The 18505-nt window shown below is 33.0% G+C and overlaps 2 protein-coding genes across 3 annotated transcripts; one reads left to right on the plus strand and one right to left on the minus strand.

Moving 5' to 3' along the window:
• The first annotated feature begins 122 nt into the window (after positions 1-122).
• LOC144858894 (uncharacterized) lies at positions 123-4154 on the plus strand. Of its 2 annotated transcripts, XR_013616675.1 has the most exons (4): positions 123-469; positions 1250-1451; positions 2433-3979; positions 4010-4141. XR_013616675.1 is itself a non-coding variant. In XM_078715033.1 (3 exons), exons 1-3 carry the CDS (start codon positions 204-206, stop codon positions 2952-2954), a joined length of 990 nt encoding a protein of 329 aa, XP_078571159.1. In that variant the 5' UTR covers positions 123-203; the 3' UTR covers positions 2955-4154. The 2 variants fall into 2 exon arrangements, 1 of the variants encoding a protein (XP_078571159.1); XM_078715033.1 differs by having other exon boundaries at positions 2433-4154.
• Positions 4155-4914: 760 nt separating this feature from the next.
• Positions 4915-14382, minus strand: LOC144858892 (adaptin ear-binding coat-associated protein 2-like). Its single transcript, XM_078715031.1, has 8 exons — positions 14258-14382; positions 11196-11296; positions 10028-10136; positions 9510-9587; positions 8864-8984; positions 7970-8150; positions 7440-7566; positions 4915-6920 (listed from the first exon to the last, which is right to left on the minus strand). The coding sequence occupies exons 1-8, from the start codon at positions 14341-14343 to the stop codon at positions 6878-6880; spliced, it is 846 nt and encodes a 281-aa protein (XP_078571157.1). The 5' UTR covers positions 14344-14382; the 3' UTR covers positions 4915-6877.
• Positions 14383-18505: the final 4123 nt, after the last annotated feature.

Consider the following 18505-nt stretch of genomic DNA (forward strand, 5'->3'; position numbering starts at 1 on the left):
AGTATTAATAATAATTCTGTAATAAATTCAGATCTATTCACAATCTAGTCTATCCATAAAAGGAAATAGACAATGACCTGGTATGTAATTATCTCCAGGTCAGTGGTCATAGTTCAAGTATTGATTCGTTGGAGAGGATGGTTGTTGTTGTTTTTTGTAAACAGTGTTTTATGGTGTAAAATAGATTGTGAAAAACATCAACCATGGGATGTGATCTCCCTTGCGTTACTTACTTAGCGCTTTACATTCTTTCGTCCTCAATAATATCAACAAATACAAGATCTGCGACTCACTGGAGATTAGTAAATCGAGATGGTGTGGCACTTGTCGAGCCTGTGACTGACGAAGCCCCGATGAGCGTAAACAGCGAGGACCCCGTTTTGAGTATCTTGGCCCAGAAATATGGGTTTGGTGAGGCGACTGAACGGGCTGAATGTGTATCATGTGAAGAGACACACGAGCGCAATAAGTAATGTGTCTTTTGTTTTGGCCGTTTTCTTTTCTATTTTTATTTCAGATGTTCTAAATTAAATTCCTGTTTGTGTAATTTTTTATTAAATATTATATTATATAAAATATAATAGTGTATTTATTATTAATTAATTATTAGTTTTAACTACTTTGTTTGTATGTCTAACTTTAATAATATTAAATAAGTTTTAAATCCAACAGATTGCCATAAGTGTATATAATACTTACTTACTAGTAGTAAGTAATATAGTAGTACCGTTTTACAGTGTAATGTATATTCAACCCGTCCGTGCAACAGGAAAAGATAATTGTTTTGTATAATTCAGAGTATATTTCCTGTTTTGAAGTAAAACATGATAACAAAAAAATCGTTCTACTTCTACTCAAGCATTTCACATTGAATCATATGACATATCATATTTTCATTATCAATAAAATATTGTACTGTAGGTCGAAGATAAATTGTGAAACTTTAGACCTAAAACTAAAAAAGACAAACAAACAAATCTTGTGCAGAAAAAACCCCTTCAGTCAATACATTAAGAAAGTGAGACTTGACAACTATTTAAGACTTGATCCAAGCTAATACTATAGACACTAGCTGGAATTTATTGCATCAAACAAAAGAAATAACTTTGGGAATACATACAATTTTCATGCAGTTCAGTTTTGGCCGTTTTTTTTTCTTACATTTTCGCAACTCGATAGATGAATCAATATAATTCATTTTGTTAACATTGATTTAATTTTGATGTTGTTAAATTGATCTATTTTTCAGAATTTTTCAGGAACCTGATGACCCTTTATTTTGCACACCGCACACTAACACGACAGAAGTTGATCACCTGGATGGAATAGTAAAACGTAATAGCCATGTAGCGAGTCCCGAGCCAGATGTTGCTATGATTTTCAAAAAAACGGAAGGAGAAGAAATTGATGTTAACACTTTAGAAAAAAATTTAAGGGAATTAATCACAAATGTTAGTCATTTTCTTTAATTTACTGTAGTTTATTTTATGGAACTACTGCAGTAATAATAGTTATTCAAGGATAGGTTTTTAAGAAGCTTAAGGTGTCAGCAAGTTAAGAAGTGATGAGATTCCAATACATTAGTTACTGCAAACAAAGCTATAAACATGCTTCATTTCTAAAGCCTATTTTCTACTAGGCGAATTTGTTCACACGAATCAAAATTGTCAGCTTATACGCATGCGCAGAGAGGGATTTGAAAGATAGAAACATGAATACGCATGCGTATAAGCTGGCGCTTTCGATTCGCGTGAACAAATTCGTCTAGAGGAAAATCGGCTTCAGATTGGAATTAGTAAGGTCCCTGCCCGCGTCAACTAAATCCATGTACTGTAGTATCCAAATTAAATTTGGACTATTACAAACTACATTTATTCATTCATGCACATCTATTCAGTTATAACAATAACTGAGGCCCTTAATATCTATTTTTATATTTCATTTCAATAACATTTATTATTAATTTCAATAATGGCAAAATAACAATAATATATATGATAAATTAAAGAAAAAGATAACAAGAACAAAATTATTACTGTATATGTTAGCCCTGCATTGTTTAAGAAAACCTGGAACCACCCCTGGCATCAAATTTTGTTTATAAATACTGTAGTCAGCCTTTTAACATATATATGATGGTTCGATTAACAACAATAAATTATTTATGACATTAAGTAGGCAATATATATATTTATTACACACACTCTTCCATGATATAAGAAGATATTGACTTATGAATTATAAATATTGTATTCGTAAGAACAAAGAAAAACACTAAATTATTTACTTTCGACAAATATACAGCTAAACATGGTAAAATATTTATAGATTTTTCACTTTTGACAACCAATTTGATGTAGTTAATTTTTAATTTTTCTCATTCTCTATCAATTAAAGTCTCATTTTTTGTTAATGTTTTTTATTTTTTGCAGAATCCAGATTCTCTCTCAGTTTTAAATCAAGTAGGTAATTTTTGGAGAATAAAAGGAAATACGAGATTCGCCATAGAATGTTTTCGGAAAGCACTACACGTTTCCCCACAAAATCCCGATATTCTTTTAAACTTGGCACGTGTCTTTTACAACCTTAACTATCTGAATTCATCGTATACAATAGCGCAACAGTCGTTGGAACTGAAATCGTGCAAAGGATCCGACCGTAACGTTTGGTTACAACACTACACGCTTGGTGAAATACATATGGCAATGGGTAACGTCAGCGAAGCATCCAGTCATTTTCGTCACGCGCTAGAACTGAATCCAGGCCTCCACCAAGCAGAGCTCCACCTAAGGCAAATGGACGAACCGATTCTTGTTAATGTTACAGTGTACACATTTTTTATTATAATGATTATGATGGTAGGCGTTTGTATCGGGCTCTATATTACTGCAAATCGAGGGCGGTATATAAGTCATCGTGTTTCAATGCAAACAGCAAAAGGCAACATGACATAGATTTGTAGTTTACAAAGAGTAAGCAGTGTACTAGTACCTGAATAAGATGCATCAGATACCATTTGTTTTTATCACATTAGTTATGTTTTGCACCAGAATCGTGTTTGAAAAAGTATTTTTTTATGGCCAGTCAATTTTTTTCTTTTAGCAATGTTTGTAAAGTTGTTCCAACAGAATTTGGTTGACTCTAGGTTCAGGTGGCAACCTTGACTCTTTTTTTTTACGTTTCCGCAGCCAAATATTAACCGATAAAAATTAACTGATAATTAACTGATAAACTGCCTGTGGAAACAGGGTTTAAGCGATTCCATTCGAGAACAATTTATTATTTCATTCAAATTGGATAATTATTGGATAAATGCGATAATTGTTAACATTTCATCTGACGGACAAATTGTTGCGTTGTGATTGGGCACCTGGTTGTTTGGTAATTACTGATCATCCGCACTTTATTGTTTAATTACCTGATTTGTTAACGAATTAACCGATAATTTAGTTTTGGCTGCGGAAACACGATTTTACAATGCGTAATTTAACGTCCTAGGTCGAAAGATTGCAATTAAAAATATTTAATGATTTTTTGCCAGTACTAAAGCATTTATTCAAACACGATGCTGCACCTCTATTGAATTCAATTGAAAAACTTATGTGTTAGATTAATTTTATGGAAAAAATTACTGTATATCCTCGGATATAATCCCAGTCTTAATTCACAAATAGGCATATCCCCGGGTATAGTCCCAGTATTGACTTGGTATGGATGTAGGCCTCTCTCTAGCCAGAAATGAAAAAGAAATGCTTACCATTTTGTTTGTGTTCTATAGGGGTTATACCAGAGGATATACGGTACATGGTTTTATACCAAAGGTTTGTCAAGAGGTCGAAAAGGGGCGTGTCTGTTAAATTTTTATTCACCGTCACACATTACACTCTGGATTAAGCTCTATCAAATTTTATGTGATGTGCCCATATATAGATATGATGATGTCATATCACTGCCATATTTGGGCATATCACACTTTTTTGTCAAACTACTGTAGTTTGAGCTTTAGCAGTAGTGAAACTACAGTATTAGAAGAAGTACAAATGTGATGTTTTAAAAGTATTCTTTAAATGGTTGTATGTATTTAGAATATTTTGCCTATGGATATGATTATGATGCATTCATGTGTTTATATTTCAAAATAAAATATTTGAATTCTAAAAACAGGTTGTTTTTGTTGTCATTTATTTTCTGTGTTTACCGTATTTGTTAAGTTTATTATTTTCATGCATCACCCTTTTTTTTTGTGGTTGATTCTTGTTTTTGTGCAAGCGTAGGTATGACACACCATGTGTGCAAAAATCTTTTGTGTATTCTCTGAATATAGATGAGTAAATGTCATCAAAACCAAAGTGTATTTTTTGATACGCAGACCTCTCTATCATTTTAGTTTGATGTGTGATGTACCCAAATATGGTAGTATACTGTATATGGGCACATCACATTTTTTTGTCGCATAAAGTTTGATAGTGTAGACTCTTACTGTGTTTGGATCTGTTACAATCAAGAATATAAATAATATTACTGCACGTTATGCATAGTAAACCGAGGTGTGTTGAAGGCTACTCTGACCAAGGCAACAGGATACTGAGCTCTGGAGATCAAAGGGTTTACCTGTGGCTGCGACACGACCCATTCCAAGCCCCTTAACAGAAACCGCGCCACAGAAAATATGTACATAGTACAGTACTGTTGGTATTTGTCGCAGCCAGACATAAGATCTAAGGACTGTTATGAGTTCCTATGTTGGCAAGGCGAGCTCAGTGTCCTGTTGTTTGATTGCCTTGCTCGGACTAAACTGTAGAGTTCTCAATTGAGAAAACAGCATTTTTCCCAACATGGTTTTGTTACCTTTGGTTGGTTAGTAGATTATCATACAAAGTTACTGTACACAAACAAAGAACACAAATCTGTATATCAGGTGGAATGAGTTTATATACAACTACAAGGACCTACATTTCAGTATATCATAAAATATATCTATATTATAATGAATTTTGAACCCATGACAAAATCCTTTACAACATTCATGATGACAATGCAGAATACAATGATCAAACTGACAACTTTCATTCATTTTAAGTATATATTTCTACATGTGTCAATGACTATTGGAAAAAATGTATTTAGGAATTAATTAATATAACATTGTAATAATTTAATAAAATAGTTTATATTATATCAATCAAAACATAAGCTTTAGTTTTAATTACTAATTTACTCTCTTAAATAATTTCATAATCCAAACTCTTTAATTAAAAAAAAATTCAAATCAAACCAGTTATTCATCAATACAGGAAAAATGGAAAAAAGGCTGTTTTTTTATAATACTATTTAGATATACAAGCACAAAAAATGTAAAAATATTAAACAGTCATGGAATATCTAGTTGTTTAGCTGCGTCAGTTCTTGGGATAGGGAACTAGTAAGTATTAACGAATTACCATTTTAAATACTGTACTACTAATATGTTTCATCTTTATACATGAATTATTTTAAAGAAACATAAAAATACACAAACAAGTGGACCACCTAGACACATCTGATGGCATGTTAAGTATGTACAATAGTTACTTTTTCAACCTGGAAGTTTGATATGAAGGATGTATTAGTAAGTATTTACAGTGTTATTTAAATTGCTGTTTGTACATTAATGTACAGTACTACCAACATGTTTTAACTGAGACTTACTGTACTACATTTGAATTATTTTAAAGCAACATAAAAACATACATTGTTCAATTCAGTTTTTAAAATGGTGGTAAAAAATAATTTCTATAGCGCCATTCCAATGATCATTGCTTGTGCCGCTGTAGACTTTATATTTTACACTTTTCAACCACATGCACATGGATGTTTAAAGATACATGTATTAATTATATAATTTGACAACCAATGAAAGAAAACCTAAATATGAATAATCATTGAAGCATGAACAAATATTACAAAATTATGTCATATATTTTTGCACATCCTTAATTAGCACGGAAATAAATCAATAGCGAAAATTAAGCACAAGCAAAAATATCTAACTCTCATAGAAGACTATTTTGTAATTTATTTTCAAAGCAAGTTTTCCCATTGACCATGCGCATTCACATCATAATCACATTAGTTTTATTTATATTGGTAAACTGGCCATAGTTAGACAATTCCTGATAAAATAAACAAGGCAGAACTTATGTAGGCCAGTCAATAATACACTATTACAGTACACAGCCTTATTAAAAATGAATGTGACATGATACAGTAGGCCTGAAATATCGTGCGATTTTCTGATATATAATTATAACCATACTATATTGTAGTACATTTTAAAAATCCTCCTTTTTTCGTCATTCCAGGCAAGTAGACCTACTAATGTATTTGTAATTCTATCCACTTAGTTGGAAACACTCAGCACTTGGATATTCGATAGCTATAATATTTTTTTCTTAAACTTCTTAAACTACATACAGTATTTATATAATATTATTATGTTATGTGCATTAGGAACACGTCTAGTACATAAAGGGGATTTAAGCAGAGGTTCACTTTACTAGTATTAACATGATCATTTATTGCAGAAAACCTCTTCATTTATTTTTATTGTATATCACTTCATAAGATAATTTAACTAATTTCTCATTAGCATCAAGTAAAAGGATTACAAAGAAACCCCACATTCAATGTCGATTAGATTATACAAAAATATCAAAGGTCATTAGTGAAATCTGCAAATCACCATGATTGTAACCTTTAACCTTTGACATGAATATTCATTTTATTCAACCTTCGACCTGTTACAGTATTAATCTACAATGGAATGATCTACTTACTGAGGCTACGGTCGTTTTAGCCCCATCGGAATATTTACCGCTTCGTTGTTCAGGAAACAAGTTCAGAACTGGACCCATCCTGTTTGGTTGGTATTGGAAGCTGGTCTGATAATAGAAATGGTGGTAAAATAATGATTACAAGATCGGTTTTGTACATGGAAAGTACTGTATTGTCACATATTAATATCGATAATAATATAAATATTGATAATGACTGGCTTGTCAAATTGTGATTGAAAGAAACATTTTCTTGATCACTCCAAATGACCACTGATTAAGGCAAATTTACACAGATGAGCGGTAACGATAAGCGAAAAACCGCGTAGCTTATCCCACATAGAATCTATTTCTACCCTCAACAGAAATGGCCCGTCCGCTCCAAGCTTTATGTAAATGCTCATAAGGAATAACATAGATTCTATATTTTTATTACCGGTACTGCTCGTCTGTGTAAATTGGCCTTAACACAAATATAACACATGTCTGATCAAATTTGAAATAGGAACCTGAAGACAAAATATATGGAAATTAATGAATGGCTGTTATATAGTACCAATGTATAAACATTTTAAATAGGATTTTAAATTGGACAAACATCGATCATTAGATGGATGCAATACTTACTGAGTGTTTGCACTAGTGAAGTCGCCCCAATCTGAATTCTGTTGTGGGGTCGTTGAACTTACTCCCCCAAGAAGGTCAATGTTTGGGTTTGGTCTACTTGGTTGTGAAAAAGCGGATGCGAATCCTCCTTAAAAACAATTAAATATATTTTGATTTATTTTATTTTTTTAATTCATTCAGATAATTAAGTGGATCAATCAAGGATAAAAACACAGAAAAGAAATTGCTATTTATTGATACGATAGGCTTCAGATTTAATGTACAATGGGAAAAAAGAACAGCAGGCATTATTTTTGTTTTCATGTTAAGCCAGAAATCATGATTTAATGGACGACATTAATTACATAAATTAGGACTTTATAGAGGGCGCTATGTATGTATAGCTATGCTATCTTGCAATTCTTTTCATAGAAAATAAATTATGTTAATGTCATAATATTTTAAGTAATATATATATAATATTTAAGCAGGGAGGTATACCTCCCTGATTAAAGTAAGCATAAGAAGTAAAATAAAGATTAACCTCCTACCTAATAAATCTGGTTGGTTAAACTGTTGCTGTTGATGCTGCTGTGGTACTGGTTGACTGGGTTGTTCTGTAGGCCTAGATGGCGGTGGTGCTATAAAACCACCCTTGGCACCAGGTGGTGGTGGTAAGAGACCAGGTGCTCCTCCAGGACCCGATCTGGGCCTGGCTGCTGATTTTTTGTTCTGAAAAATATTATGATTCAAAATATAAATTTATGAGTAAACATATGAGATTGCTTTTCCATATTGTAATGACTCCCAATAATGTATTTAGTTGTGCAGTGTGAACATGATGGGAAAGCCTAAAGGCCAATTTACACAGACATAATCTATGTTATTATTCCTTATGACCATTTACACACTGCGCAGAGTGCATGGGCGGTTTCCGCTTAGGATAGATACACAATCTATGTGGGACAAGCTATGCAGTTTTCTCCTTACTGTTACCAGTCTGTGTAAATTGGCCTTTATGGTATTCCACCCATAGTCAAAATTTAATTTTATGGTCTTCTACCCTTAATTTTAACTTACTATCCACCCTAAACACTAATGTAAATATCTTTTCACCTACCTTTTTTGGCACACATTATTGTAATTTATTGAGTTGCCAAAAGAAGAAGTTTCTTAGGGTGCTGCTAGATAACATTAAGCTAAATGGAGAGCGTATCAAAACAGTCTTTAGCCTGGCGGGAGATACCCTTAATGTAAAGCTCTGCCTACACTATCAAACTAGTGGTGTGCCCAAACATGATAGTGATATGACATCATCATGTCCATATATGGGCACATCACATTTTGTTGTCACATAAAGTTTATAGTGTAGACAGGGCTTGAAGATCATGTGACATCTCATCCCTTATAAGAAAAACCTATTACTAATGTGCTGGTGAACTTACTCCTCCTCCTATATTGATGGTGATTGTTTGTCCTTCTTTAAACCCTAGATCCAATTTCGGTGCTGGGTCTAATGCTGCCTGTTTTTGTTCATCCTCAATCTTCTTCTCCTGTTTAATCCATCTATCAAACAAAATTAACAGGTGTATGTTTAATTATCATCCATATAGACTGATTATCAGGGGGTTTTTTGTGGTGTAATTAATAACAAAAATGAAAGCACTCAGAAACTGAGTGAAGTACTTTATATTATATAATATATATAATATTTTGGTCCATGTTAAAAGAATACAGAGGGCGTGCTATTTAATATCTCGTAAGAAAGATACAGGTAAGTCAGATTGTAATATAATAAGCTTTTGTGACGTGACCCATACTGTATATGAATTTTATTTTATTATTTTTTTATGTTCTGTAAGTATATACCTATTAACACCCAAAAAACTTAAAACTTGTGGACGCTATTGTGCTACTGCAACAAACAAAGCAAGTACTGTACTACAGTATATTGGCAAAATGATACTTTGCCAAGTAATAATGCTGTTTAAATATAGTGTTTAAATATTATACTGCAACACTATACAAAAGTGTGGTCCAATTCATAAAATATTATAGAGTATTCCTAAATTTAACATATTAATGCCTTACTTGAAATGATCTTGGAGAGCAACATTAAAATCAAAAGAATCACCTCTGTCTGCAAACCCAACACCAATAAATGCTTTCCTACCTGTAAAAATAATATTGCATTTTGGAAGCTAACTTACAAAATAATAATTGACTCTCCTTCATAAGAGATTGTAAATTACTTTACTATTATTTATGAATCTGTAAATCAATCTATCTACAATGTAAAAAAGAATATTTAAATCTAGAATTAACATAGGAATATTTTATTTATTTTGCAATGCTATCTTCCTTTCAGAAGAAACAGAGCTATTTTTAGAATCATGTTAAGGTGAGCTACGCCTAGACGTACCATGTCATTTATTAAGGAAAAACACTCATATCATGACAGTATACAAGGACTGTCAACATACTATCTGCTACAGAATCACTTAAGCCACACTGCAAAATTGATCCAATATGACATTTTCTCCCTACAAACACACGCCTCTTTCTTGCCCCTCCCCACCTTTAATTGGCTTTATACCATTCACCACTACCTACCATTGCCATCCTCAATTCTAAGCACAAAGTATCGACTAGAATCCATAACGCCTTCAACAGCCACACCAGGATGACTATCTACCGGGCACTCGGCAAACAGCTCACCTTAATAAACAAAATTGTATTAATATGTTGGTTTCTTTGTCATAAACTTGTTCGTATTCAATCATTTCTCTTAAGTTCTGTCTACACTATCAAACTTAATGTGACAAAAAAATATGATGTGCCCATATAAGGACATGATGATGTCAACTACCATATTTGGGCACATCCCACTTCGTCAAACTAGTTTAATAGGACACTACTAGGCTTAAAGCTCTGGCTACACTATCAAACTTTATGTGACAACAAAAGTTCATGTACCCATATATGGATACGACCACATCATATCACTGCCATATATGGGCACATCACAATTTTGTTTGTCAATAGATTGACATGATAGTCTATACTAGGCTTTAGGGTATGTTCAGACTCATGGCGTTAGGTCTGTTATCTAACGGAAGGCGTACGGTAATTAATGGCGTTAAAACGATCAACATTCAAATGCCTGATTCTTAGGTCTAAGCAGATATAACTATGTATACATTCATGACAAACGCATTTATTACAGTTTACATTGTAAAGTTGTTTTTTTGTTATTTTTATGTATATGTTACCTTCAAAATATACTGATTTGTTCTTAAACTTGCAGAATTGCATTCTAATTCAAAATAATTTCAAACATAATTATTACACAGACAATTATCTGATTAATGTATTAATGTGTACTAATTTATAAAAATATCATATCGCTGACGCCAACTGTAGGCCTACTGTTCTTTAAAATTGAAAACCTGATAGTTTAACGTTTATCTATCTCGCTGTACAGGTATGCTGTTGGCATGCTAACCGTGGTCGTTTATTTTCATTGGTTAAAGTTAAAATCACTGATGCATCACTGGATTAGCGTTATTAAATCTACCCTCTCCCGCTAGGGTTATTAACGCCACTGGCGCGGCGTAACAGCCCCCTAACGCTAATCCGCGGCATGGTTCAGACACAAAAATATGTACGCCGCTTACATAACTCCACCGTAACGCCGTGAGTCTGAACATACCCTTAGATGCATATTAGATTTCTCAAAATAATGTGTATTTAATAATATAAATAAATCAATGTTACCTGAGGTTTTGTCTTCTAACCTTACAAAACATGCTTTTCCTTTTGCAATGACCTTTAACCTCCCTGTCCAGTCAGGCGCATCAAGCTTCCAGTCTGCAGCTCTAAAAATCAACATTGAATTTGTTATTAAAGTAAAGAAACACTGCATAAACATATACAACATCAATTCTAACCAATCATTTCAAATGTGAAATCATGTTGTTAGTAACAAGCTAATTACAATAAACAACCTACTATACTGTAATTTTTTTTAAATAGCTTAAAAAACATTGTCATTATTTTTAAGCAAGAAAGGAGGACAATTCAGATTCATTCATGGTATACAGTACTTCATCATTTGTACACTTATCTTCTTCACAGTAAAACTGAATTGCGATAAAGTGATTTTAAAAAGTAAAAATAAGAAAACTTAAATTTATATATAGGCATAGAAGAAATTTTAAACAGATAAAATAAATGAAAACATTTTTAAACAGTGAAGATGACAGTATTAATTATTATATTAAATAATAAATTAATTAAATTGTTTGTAAGAAGGCATATGTTTAAGATTTTTTAAATAAATAATTTATTAATAATATAATATAACTTATATAAATGAATTTTGTAATATAATAAATATATAATATATTATATTATTAAGTAAATCATTTTTTGTTAATTTTATACAATTATTTTAATTATAGATATTTTAGCATGACTATTTTTTTTCTTCCAAAAAATGTATATAGCAAGGTATGTTGGGAATTTTTTTTTAATTGCGAAATTATCATCACGATTTGTTAGAAAGCAGAAATTGTGATTGTGACAAATTGTTCATTGCATTAGGTCAGAGGTCATCATATGGAACAATAATTCAAATTACTTTTATTAGAGACTTCAACCACAAACTTCAGGAAGTGACTTTACAATTTTAACACAATATTCCTGTTCTGTAACTTAAACCATGTGAATTTTACAACACTAGTCTTTTCTCCTTTAGAGTATATCCTCTACTGGGATAATTAGCTATGAATTTTTGTCTGCACTAACTAGTAACAATACATTAACAGCAAGTATTTAGTATTGTGCATATAACAAAAATCAGGGTGAGAATTGTACTGTAAAGCTACCAATCCAGACATTACTGTTATTTTAAGACTATATAATGGCTTTGCCAGAAGTAGTACCAACTACGTACGACCTACAAGATTAGGATTTTTATGAAAGCAGAATAGTATGCAGTATAGGCCTAGTTCATGTCATGTCATAACTGTTTAAGTGTTACAATCGCAGTGCGCAGTTGCAATTTAACTTTTAAAAACAAATTGTAATCATTATCATAATTTTGACCCATTCAGATATGCAGCTAATTCTGTGATCAGTAAGTACTGTAGCAATTAGGATCATTACATATCAGTGGAAAAATAAAAACGGGGAAAAAAACACATTACACACATCATTTTTCTAGAGGGATGTCATGTTTTTTTAAGTTAAGGGCAGGAGGGAGGCTCAAGTTTATGTGAGGACCAATCACAAAGCAGTTGACGTCTGTTCTCTAACGGCATGAAGGTCTACATATCAATTTTTTTTAAAAGATTTTGACTCTGTGCCCCATCAGCATCTTTTTTGTCAAATTAGAAATTAGCTAGTTTTGGGATCAGTGGAGGTCTGGAAGATCTCAACAAGTTACTGTAATGGTCATCTTTTCTTCTAAATCTGAAGTAATTTGGAGTTCCATAGGGATGTGTTCTCAGGCCTATCCTTTTCTTAGCTTTTATCAATGATTTATTGATGGTTAGTCCCTCCGATGTAAAATTGTTCGCCGATGATAAAAAGCTTTTTAGAATCGTAAATTTGAATAAAGACAAACCTCCAAGTTGATACTGATGCATTGTCTGCATGGTCGAAAAAGTGGCAGATGCCTTTTAACGAAGATAAATGTAAATGTATCCACTATGGCAGGCGTAATCCTGATTTCCAATATTACATGAACAACGTTGAACTCAAAGCAGTTGATAATAACCTTTGATCCGGAGTTGAATTTTGTTGCTCATCTTGCTGATGTTACCAAAAGAGCTAATATGAAATTGGGTACATGATCAACAGATCATTTCATTTTTTTAAGACAAACGGGATGGTAAAGTTATATAAGGCAATTACAGTATAAGGCCTCCTCTTCAATACTATAACATACTTTACTCCCCCAAATTAAAAAAAGAAGTAATTCTAGAAAAGTGCAGCAACATGCTACACGCATTTTTTTAGAGTTTAAACATTTGCCATATGAAACCAGATTAAGAGCTTTAAATTTACCTACTCTCAAGTACCGTAGACAGAGGGTGGATATTCTTCAAGCTTTCAGATGATTAGAGGTATAGATAATGATTAATGTCTCAACAGGCTTATTTTTTTACTTTAATGTTACCAGAGGAAATTCATTTAAGTTGAAACATCATCTCCTCGAACTAACTCTAGGAGAATTGTAAATCGGTGGAACTCTTCGTCCAATGATGTCATAAATTTGACTTAATTAAATTTACAACTTAATAATCTTAATTAAATGTGTTCATTGAAAAAAGCTGGTCTGACGATCCGCACAAATTTACGCCATATGTTTAATATGATATAGGCCTATTGTTTTTTCACGATGGGCCTATAAGCATTTATGCTTGGTTGGCCTTTATACCCAGGAGACCTGAATTCAGTAAACAAGTAAGATTTATTCTTCTTTCTTGATTCTTGGCATGAAAGCAAACGTTAATATTAATAATTAAATAGGCCTAGGCCTAGGCCTAGATTTTTAGTTTTAAACACAGCTAGCCTACTAGGCCTAAACATATAAACATTAACTAGGCCTAGGTCTGGTTAATAGGCTAACTAGATTTACCTAATTCACTCGCCAAAAAAAAAACATCTAGCCTAGCCTAGGCTACTAATTCCTCCATATAAAATACCCTCCCACCTGCACGACGTACCCACGTAATTCGGTCAACATCTCACTCGAAGCCTACCTAACACCGGCCTTTACTTATTATGTCAAAAAATGAAATACTATTTCTTTAAAAAATATGCCATATTACCTGTAACCTCTATTTGTGGCCCTTGGTGGAATTTTGTATACAAATGCTTCTGGTTTTACACACAGAACACTCTCATAATCAGCCATTTTTTTAGAACTAAAAAATTTATACAACTCACAAAAAAAACACGGAATCGTCTGCTCTGCCTCCAATCAAATGTAGAGGGCGCACAACCGAAAAAATAAATCATCATGAATATTGTTAAAAACTATTATAAAATTAGACCTTTCCGACTATTATCAATATCTATTAGATATTTGATGATATTTTGATGAAGACTGATCTTCATAGCTAAGTCCACATAAAACCAAATCTCACAAAAAGAATAGACAAAAAACACACAAATTAAAATAAACTATCATCAAAGCTTTACAATAACATAACATAACAGGAATATTGCTTTGATCAAATTAAATTAAACATTTATTGAAATAGATACAGAATAAAACAAATGCACTTAAAAAAAATAACACCTGACTGATTACAGTATTAATTATGAAACCTGTCATTTTAATCAGTAATTTCACTCTTCCTTGATTGTAATAGTGCCTTCTCTGAGAGAATTTCACGGGACCTTCTTAAAAAAAACCTGTATTTATGTCCTGTGGAATTAGTCAAGGAATATGAATAATTTCTTGTTGTAACCCATATACCACAAAGGGCAGTCAAAACCTTTTAGGTATAGGCCTAATACTTGTTCCTCAGTTGTGTGCCCGCCTCCTGTATGTCGTTTTTATTTTGTAGGAAATTAATAATTTATATATCGACTCACAAATCAACTGCAGAAATCCCACGGGGTCACCTTCGGGACCAAACAATGTTCACGGATATAGGGCTATCTGACACTAAAACCACACATTTTGATTTGATTTTGTTAAAATCAACTATAAAAGATAAAAAGGATAAATAATGTCAAAATAACATTATCTTCGTATTGATCTGATTAGAATACATTCATGTAGATGAGTTTCTGTGGCCAAGGTTCATTCATTTTGGAAAGGCGGGTCAAAGTTTATGACGTTTTAGGTACTTTTCAAACTCTTGTTTGTTCTTAAGTAGACATCCGTTTTCACAATAATGCATTTTGTTCGATCTTCCAAACACGACTATCAATTTGCTATCTCTAGACTGGAAGAGCCTGGCACCTGCTTTCCATTATCGTAACTATGACGAGAAGAAACTTCAATAATTACGTCACACAGTCTGTATAAAACGCTAACATTCTACCAGATTTGAGAAATAGTTCTGCAGGCTTCGATAGAAAACTTCAAATTCAACCAGATTTGAGAAGTGGTGCATGGTGACACAGGAACTTTTATACGTTAAAAATCAATTCAGATTTGAAGAAAAACGTCACAGTAGTCCAACACGCTTCAACAAAGCGCGAGAGTGATATTGCAGGCATTTTATGAAACGCTTAAGCAAAAATCATCTTGATCCCAGAATATTGAAGAGCAGAGTTCCACGGGCCTTGTTGTTATAGTTACACATTCAGCTAGATCTGAGAGAAGTTCTAAATTTCGCTTAAACCTCGACACATTAACTTCACATCAACTGAATCCGAAGTGTATGTCTCGCAAATTCGATATAATTTAACGCTAAAATAAAGATCTAATAATAAGCGGTGTTGCGCAGACTTTGTTTGATACAACACGCTAAACATTTCAACCAAATCTAAGAGAACAACACAACTCTCGAAATCTAACTTACAATGGCATCAGAAGCAGAAAAGGTGTATTTCTCAATATTCATTGTTATATTGGGTATCAGTTGCATTGGGTCATCTATTGCTATAGCTGGTCTATCAGAATGTTCTGAACCAAGGGAAGATTGGCACTTGGAATCAAACCACACTGATACATGTGCAAATGACTTAACTACAATAGGTACATCAATTACACTTCTCGCCGGTATAGCATCATTTGTAATGATCTTTTTCTGCTGGCCTGGAAAGAAAGGTAAGCCTACACGTAACTTCTTTTTTATTATCAAACTCTCATGTGCTTGTCTGTAACACTCTCTCTTTTGGTTGATGGCAACCTGTTTACGGTTCCACTGACGGCCTCATTATTACTTTCCATTTTTCTCTGTCGACGTGTGTCGCGCCGATAATTATACTAAATTACTAAAAAGTTTCTCTGGCTAATATTAATACTAAACGGATGTAGGCATAAAATGGGCATTGAGTTCGCGTATGCGAGTAAAATTAGGTATGAAAAATGCTGCTGATTCCCAATTACTTAAGATATACTGTCCCCCTGAAAAAATAAGTCACATTCACATAATAGTTATTCACTTTGACCAAAAATTGGATCGAAAAAAAAATACCTGAGAAAACTGTAATTTAAGCAAAAAATAGTCAAATTGGTTGCTAGGCAATATGTTTTTGGTTGAATTTAACAGTTGTTAAAACATTATTTTTTCGTGCTTTTTTTTCTACGGAAGTGATTCACTTTGTTAAAATTACAAAGTGGGCTATTCAAAGTCTGATTTTATTAATCTTTATTTTCATGTTTTAGGAGACAATACATCTTTAATTAAAAATGTAAATGTCACTTTTTAAACTTTATTGTGTAGAGGGGTCATACTTTCCATAGACCTACAGTATGTTGTTTGTATAACCCAATTCAGACCAGATAAGATCGAAAGACACTACAGTAGTAGACCAATAGTTCTTTGTCCTAACAGAAGAGTCGACTGATGATAATATCATTCTGTTGCATACAAACGGCAGATAGCCTATACAAATAGTAATGGCCTAATTGTCACATACAGGTATCGCTAAATACGTCATCATACAATGCGTATGTTAAGCATAATAAGCCTTGTCTACACTTAGCAAACATTATCATATTTATGATTTGTGTTAGTAGTTATAGTGTAAACTTTTAAAAACGTTTTTGCTGAAGTTTTTCAACTGGTCTACACTAGCTAACTTTGGAAAAATGTTCTTGACAAACTCATAGTTTGTTCAAGTTGGTAAACAAACGTTTGTTTCGAGTCAACTAGGCTAAGTTATGTATATATTATTGTATGTCTGTGTCCGTAGGTACTTCAACACTGGCCAAATTTGATTATTGCAAATAGTTGAAATTCGTCTCTTCTTTGGCTCCAGCCAAATCAGTTTGATAAGGAGAGTGTTTAGGTCATTTTTCTATCTAGATCAGTATTTACTATTAGTAATATAATAATGTGTGATATTATTGCTTTGTTAAACAATATCACAATTTTAACAAAGCTTTAATTTTTTTCAAGCTTGCAGCTGTTTACGTAATATCGAAGAACCGCAAGAAGGTAGGTAATAATAATAATAACGATGATTTTTAACGTTTTGTAGTCTAGGTTCTATACCGAAATTAGTAAAAAGATAAATGTTTTGGCACATATGGCGTTTCATACGTATAATACATGAGCTCGATTCAGACAAAAATTGAAAACGCCGACTGGTGGACTAACATGTTTAGAACATTTTGTCTAGGAAAAATGACTTCTATAGGCCTATGTTCACTTATCCGTTTTCTCCATTCTACACCTGGATTCTAACCACAATCAAGTTTAGAATATTATAGTTGTCACTCAACGTAAGCCTACGCGCTTTTGTTTTACCCTTTTGTCTTTTCATTTCTCTTCAAATCACTAAAACGAATGCATATCCGGTTTCTACTGTGTGTCTATGATTAGGAAATTACATTAATGTAAACAATCAACATTCAAATTCACATTCAATTTAAACATTCATTCTCTATGGGGAAGCACCACCACAGATAAAAAAATACTCTGTATCGGGTTTGTCTAGACATAAGTCCGGAAAGGTAGGAGAATACGTGACAGGCGCGATTCAGATTCCGCGGTAAAATATGATGTCCATCATCTATGTAAGTGGAAACACAGAGACTAAAAAAACAAGGCACCGCCCGTATTACTGTCTCTTGACGAGCGGTAACGGTAATAGAAATACAGAATGTATGTTATTCCTAAGCTTGGTTGGTTCACGCAACATAACGCAACCTACAAAACGTAAGAAAATTGAAAGTGCCCTTCCAATAATCATGTTTGCCCCGCCGCATGCATGAAATCAAACCTGCTGTTTCGTCGTCGGTTCCCACTTGTGATTACGCAATACAGCACATTGCGTCGATACGTACGTCACTATGTTGCGTTCTAGTGGGAACCACGCTTACGTACCATTTACACACAACGCGGAGCGGATGGACGGTTTCCGCTGGGGATATACGCGGGACACGCTAC

This window comes from Antedon bifida, chromosome 2 (assembly GCF_963402885.1).
Source record: "Antedon bifida chromosome 2, ecAntBifi1.1, whole genome shotgun sequence".
NCBI lineage: Eukaryota > Metazoa > Echinodermata > Crinoidea > Comatulida > Antedonidae > Antedon > Antedon bifida.